Source organism: Alligator sinensis, unplaced genomic scaffold (assembly GCF_000455745.1).
Source record: "Alligator sinensis unplaced genomic scaffold, ASM45574v1 scaffold144_2, whole genome shotgun sequence".
Taxonomy (NCBI): Eukaryota; Metazoa; Chordata; order Crocodylia; family Alligatoridae; genus Alligator; species Alligator sinensis.
The window spans coordinates 1,165,640-1,172,449 of NW_005841872.1; the positions used below are offsets into that span (position 1 = coordinate 1,165,640).

General features: G+C 37.5%; 1 protein-coding gene across 3 annotated transcripts in view; it reads right to left on the reverse strand.

The window, feature by feature from the left end:
• The window catches only part of JADE3 (jade family PHD finger 3), a 98,276-nt gene that overhangs the window by 25,497 nt on the left and 65,969 nt on the right, over window positions 1–6,810 (reverse strand). For all 3 annotated transcript variants that reach the window (XM_006017047.3, XM_014527375.2, XM_006017048.3), the window contains one exon: window positions 3,115–3,272. In XM_006017047.3, coding sequence (XP_006017109.1) covers window positions 3,115–3,272 — 158 coding nt within the window. The remainder of the gene's footprint in view (window positions 1–3,114; window positions 3,273–6,810) is intronic.

The following is a 6,810-nucleotide window of genomic DNA, read 5'->3' on the forward strand; positions in this document are numbered from 1 at the left end:
CAACAATTTATTTTACCTTGTGTAGCAATAGGATGGAGCCAAATTCCAGGCAAACCTCTAATAAGTAGATTCTATATGGAAAACTGTAACAAATTTATATATTTTTCATATACAGAATCTAATTATTGTGGGGGGTCACTTACATTCAGGGTCATCCTATATTCAAGTAAATATGGTATTTGTTCAGGACCTATTTCTGTAAGATGTCAAGTACCTTTAGGTCGCATTGACCTCAATTAGTCTGACAACTGTCAAGGATGCCAGGATAGAGATTTTATAATGTAACCTCTGTTTAAGGACTGGCAGCTGCCAAGAAATTATGACCTTTTGGTTCCTTCTCACCTGGTATCAGTTTAGTGAATCAGAAAAATGGTTATCAGTATACCTTTGATCACACCATACTGATATGGTCTGATTTTTCAGAACTTAATTTAAAGCATGTGTGTAATAGTCTGCTAAATTATGTACTAAGGTCTTAGAACGCATGGCTGGAAAAACTAAAAATTGATTTTTTTTTTTTTTTGATAAATTTTAAAATTTCACAAAATGCCTTCAGCTTGACCACTTTGGACATTTTTTTTTTCATTTGTAGAAAACACTATGTACCAGTACCTGCAAATCTTGTTCATCTTTTTTCAGAATCAGTCCTGAACAGCTGAATGAAAGCTAATTAGACTGCCAGCTGACAGACCAAAACCTGGTAATTTTATTTCACTGAAATTGGATTTGTCAAATTCTGTTGGAAAAAAAACAGATGTGTGCTCCCCATTTTGGATAGTCTACGTTGATATTAATTTGGTAAAATGATACCTGATAAAAGTTTATCATTATATCACTATTTCAGATATACAAGAAGGATTGTACAGTCTGTTGCTAAGTGAACATGAAAGCCAAAAAGAACACAATTAAGATACATGCAAGGCAGAACAACCAGTCCTTTAGAAATAAAGCTCGCTTCAAATTATGAAAAGGACTGTTACCCACATAAAAGCAGTTTCTCTCCATATCTAATGCCAGGGGCTGTTTGTCTAGAAGGACTTCAGAGGCAAACTGAACAGGAATACTATATGTGAAATGCACTGATTGCCACCTACTGCTAATCCTAAAGAACAAAAGTTGTGTGGAGGGAAATTAAAGTAAAATGATGTCCATTATGTTTTGTTAAACTACGTACATTTTGATTACTTTGCTGAACTCTCATGACCTACACGCTTCTTACTGAACAATGGGGATTACCCAATGTTAGCGGAAGTGTTTTTCTGCCCCATTTCTTCCTCCCCTATCCACTGGTTCATTTCTTTTCACCCTACCTTATCTATTTTCTATTTGTTCTGTCCAGGTCTACAATAGAAGTTTTTGCTCTTACAGGAATACTGATTAGTGGTATGGGAGCTGTGAGATTTTTTCTTAAGCCTTATTTTTGTACTGGCAACAGACCTGTCAGACATGTAATTATGCTGGGATAAGTGTTTTTGAAGACATGATTAATTTAGCTCAGTACAAACTAAGTTGGCAAAATCACTTTTTTGCTAGCATAAGCTGTGTGGTACCCGAAGGATTTGCCAGTACATCTGTATCAGCCAACCTTTTCTAGTGTCAACATGGCTCCTTATCTCGTCTTCATAACTTCCAGTGACACAGGTTTAGCATGAAGGGAAAACAAAGAGGTTAGCCTCTCTAAGTATTTGGGCCCCCGGTAGCAAGAACACTGCACCTGAGCAGAACCATAAGCCACTACCCTGGAGTGATGGTACAGAGAAATGTGAGAACCCTACTCAACCTGAGCAACAGAGCAGAACATTGAATTAAATTTCAGTAGTTATGCAATGCATAATGGGGAAGCAACTATATTTATTATTCTTATTGTGTTCTGAATTAGCTAGATTTCTTCCTTTACTTAGGTAGAGAAATCAATCTATATTAATTCTAAAAATAGAATTACGACATTGAATTATATTAAAATAAAACATGAATAACCACACTGTGACTAACATTTCTAAAAAAGTGCAAAAGTAAAAGTTAGTGCCCTTAGCCTCCAGTTCAGTACCTAAAAAGAGGATTTGTAGAGCTGTCCAAAACTTTGAGAACCCAAGCCCAGTGGACACAGTGTTCATAATTCACTTGATTTTTTTTTTTTTTAAATACTTCACACAGCCGGCTCATTTTGGGTTTCCAAGCCTAAGCTTAGCTTTCTACTATTCTTGAACATTTGGGTGTGCACTTTTATTAGTAAAATAGTATCATGCTGCATTTTGTCATGTCTCAAAGGAAAGGACATGAGCAACCTTTTGGAAGGGTCTCACAGAAGACTGGAATTACAGAACTTCCAACAATTAAAGGGGCTGTACAGGGCCACCAAGGCCCTTAGTGGAGAACATGCTACAGATCAGTAACCTTTACATAAGATAACAGAAGAAAAATGTAAAATGAAGTGGTAGATGCATCATCTTGGATGCATGACTAGCATGCCCCTTTTTATGAGATTCAAGAGAAAGTTTCCAGTCTCCTATTCAAGGGCACAAACAGGTTGTTAAGACTTGGTGAGGAAGAGTTACGTACCCTACACATAACGGTTTGCCCAGTCTCGGAGGGTCTTAACAGTCCTCTGAAATCTTTATCTGACTGATATCAGTCAGTGCTGGACACAGGAGTCTGGCCAACACTACAGTTACTATTCAACTTGATGTTATAGGTAGTTTTTTTCTAATTTAATTAATGCTAATTGTGTTTTACAATTGAAATTTTATTCACTTGGCCACATTAAGTTAAATGATATCATTATGCAGTGCTCCAACTGGTTGCAGAAAGGAACTTGGAATTTTTTTTCTTTCTTTTTTTTCACATTAGATTAGATTTTTAACCCAGTTATGCACAGTAAACACAGATCTTCAGCCTTTAATACAGATCGACCTCTTCCCATCTAATCCCAATTGCCTTTGAAGTGGGCTACAAATTGGTAGTATTTTAGTTTGAAAGAGTTTGAATTAGGGAGACTGGTATATCAGGTTTAAATAAGAAGGGAGCAAGCTTTGATTGCAATGAGACGGTAGTTTTTTGAAGCACCATCTCATTTTATAAAAACTGAACACATTAGCAACGTTTAATAATTAATACCTGAGGGAAGGCTGTGGAATTGTGTCTGGACTGGCTGGGACCTGAACACCCTTTTCCCACTCCTGTTTCCATGTGTCCGCAAAGAGGTAATATTCATCGGGGTTAACATGGTGAGAATCAGGGAGTTTCATGGCACTAATGAGATCCTTCCGGAACACCTGCACACAAAGAAATAAAATAAAATAAAATAAACAGATCTCGCATTTGAAAAAAAAACTCAGTGGTATTAAACAGAGTCAATAGTTTTCCCTGATATTATAACCACACTATTAACATATTTGGCATGGACACTTAGTTAATTTTCCTAAGGACTCCCCTGAAGACTCCCTCAACACCCATCTTTTCCTTGACCTCCACAGGAGAAGTCACATACCCTCCCAACCCCTGCTCTCTCCTGAGATCTCACATATTCCACTGAGAACCAGGAGACTCCCTGCATAATGTGGCAGCCACACTCCTCTCCCCCCAGCAACTAATCCTATTTCTTTCCAGTGAGCCACAGTGGCTTCTGCACCCCTTTACCTCTACTACTAACTTGAGGGCTCCCTATAAAACCCTGCTCATTCCCAGACTGAATCCAAATAGCCAAAAATGAAAGGAAGCTAGGATAAGGGAAGCCAAGATAAGGTAGGGTCATTCTTCAGCATTCTTCTGGAGAAGCTAAAATCATGGAACATGTCCCAGCTGAAAACCAGACCCTAAGCAATCACCCAACATTGTTTTGGCTTCAAGGAGGAAGTGTAAAGTTTCTTCAACTATTGGATGGTTACAACAGAACAACCCCATTACAGCAGAATGGTTGGTTACAACAGAACAACATCTGTTCACCAAGACAAGGAATAATGGTCATAAACTGATAGGAGATTGCTTCAGAGTAGACATTAAAAAAAAAAAAATTATGATTCACATGTCCAGAGCCTGGAACAGACTCCCCCCAGAGGTGGTACAGTCACCTTCCCCAGAGATCTTTAAAAGACGACCGGACGCGTACCTCGCTGGGGTCATCTGACCTCAGTAGTTTTTCCTGCCTTAGAGCGGAGGGTTGGACCTGATGCTCTCGTGAGGTCCCTTCCAGCCCCTGACTTCTATAAAGCTATGAAATCTTATGCATCTATGAACCACTCCCCCGCCTAACATTTTTGGTTCTTATATACTGCAAATACACTGGTTTAAAGAAAAGGGCATACCTGCAGTTTGCATTCAGCAGACATTAACAAAGTATGCCAGTGACAAACTTTCATCCTCCTTGCAAAATGAGCAAAAGCAGAGACCATGGCTTGCTTCAAGGAGTGCCTGAGGTGAAAGTCCTGGCTAGCTGAACAGCAGTATGTTCAAAAGAGCACAGAGAACTAACTAAACCATCAAAGTCAAAGCTGTTCTAACAGGCAGTCACTCAAAGAGGAAAATAACCCCATGATAAGACCGGCAGAACGTCTTTATTTATTTTTTTTTTTTTTTATCAACTTTGATAATTTTATACAGAAACAAGAGCTAGTTATCTAAATGCAATTAGATTCACAGCTCTTCCTAATCTCTCTTCAATATGATGGTTATCAGCCATTACAAAAATAATAAATAAATAAATTTATAGACATTAGGGGCTGGAATGTCTTTGAATTCTCCTCAGCCTGATGAAGGCTGATAAAGAGTGTATGGGCCCAAAAGCTTGCAAAGAAAAGATTTTTTTTGCTGCTATTTAGTTGGTCTAATAAAAGGTATCATCTCTGACCCAAGAGTTTTGTGTAAAACAAACAAACACAATCCTAGTTTTATTAGCTTGTACCCATATAAAAGCGATTGTGAAACATGTGTGGGAAAACACAACTATACAGCATTTTCCCCTTTCCCAAAGGACCTGAACTTTTATGCTAAATGTCCACCAGCTAAAGGAACCCTGCCCCGTCCCCACATATACTTTTGCTGATGTTACCTACCAAAATAGGCTTTAAGTTCTTTTAACTTTAAAGGCCTAGCTGTCGAAACAGCAATTGGTGGGCTTTGCAATCGGGCACAATTTCATTATTTAAAAAGCACTGCATGTGTGGTCATTTTAAAATGATAATTCACTACCATGTCTGTGTCTGCTTTAATAAAATAGCTACTGATAACTTGGGACATAAAAGTAGAGCCTCAGGATATACTGTGACAACATTTTATGTATTTATTTGTACATATGCAAGAACAGCAGCACATCAAGTAGGACACTGAACAGAAAAACAAATTAACAGGCCCCTACGGTTTTCCCCCATCTACAATGCACTTGTTAGAAACAGTTTACAGAAGTAGTCTATGCTACATTCCTCAAGTAGTCAACAAGTGTCTTCATAAATAGATACCTTAAAGTCTTTAAAATGTTGGATCTACAATTACAGCCATTTAAAAAACAAACAGGCCCTAGACAGATTAGGTAAAAATTGCCTTACCCATATCACCATCACAAACACTCTGGCAAAATATAACAACCCAACTTAAGTCAGGAAGACTTCAGAGAGACTGATATCTGTGAACACGCGATGTTTCTCAAGCAACTTAATATTAACACAAAACCGAACTGGTATAAACCACTTTCAAATGCACTTTATTCTTCTCTCTGCTGCAATGGGATGAGTTTTCTCTTAGAAACATTAACCTGGCATATTCAAAAGATCTCCAAGAAAAAACAAGCAAATTAATATGCATTTATTGGCTAAATTATTTGAGGTGATGTTATTTAATCTTACCCAAGATGATGCTTTACAAACTACCTCGTAAGTTACTGGCTGAAACTACGAAATGGCAGGTTTGTACCAAGCAGACTGATTACCATGGATCCTGGTTTTCTCCAATTTAAAAAAAAAAAAAATCCCCAATTTTCAGTTAAAAAAGAGTAACCCCAAATCTACATTTTTTCCACGATTAAAATGAAACACCACTAATATAGAGAGAAAAGTTAAAATACATCTATATATTAGTGGTGTTTCATTTTAATAATGGAAAAATGTAGATTTGGGGTTACTCTTTTTTAACTGAAAATTGGGGATTTTTTTTTTTTTTTTTTTAAATCAGAGAAAACCAGGATCCCTACTGATTACCTAAACTGGAAGGAAAAGTACTAGTAGAAGAGTCAGTTCTAATGGCATTGACTTAATGTGAATTCATCTGTTGATCATCTGCCACATATGTGAATTGTGCCATCTGTATTTTTAGAACAAAGGCCCGGACCATTTTCTTCTTTGTTGCACAGCACCAATTACATCACCAATTCTAGACAATATGCATATTGACTGGATTTACAACAGCAGTGTCACAGAAGGCCAATGAGGTATAAATTGGAGAAATATATGGTTAACATCAACTACAAGGAACCCAATACCCGACCAAAATTTCCTTAGTATACAATTTTTGTGATAGTTACAGCACTATTTTAGTCATTCAGGGATTTAAAACCGTTACAAAACCATCTATAATCTGCATGCTTGTCCATCACCCTCAGTATTTCAGCAACCGATCAGGCACCCTCCTCCTCCTCCAGAGTGGGAAAGCTCCCAGCTCAAGGGCAAAGACAGATCTCTAGTGTCATATTTCTTTGTCACTTAAATAAAAACAAAACTCTGATGAAACGTAGAAGGACTCAGCTATGATTTTAGTAGTGTTACCTTCAATATTTGACCTCAATATCATCAGCTGCCAAAAGACTTGGCAAATGGAACACTCTTT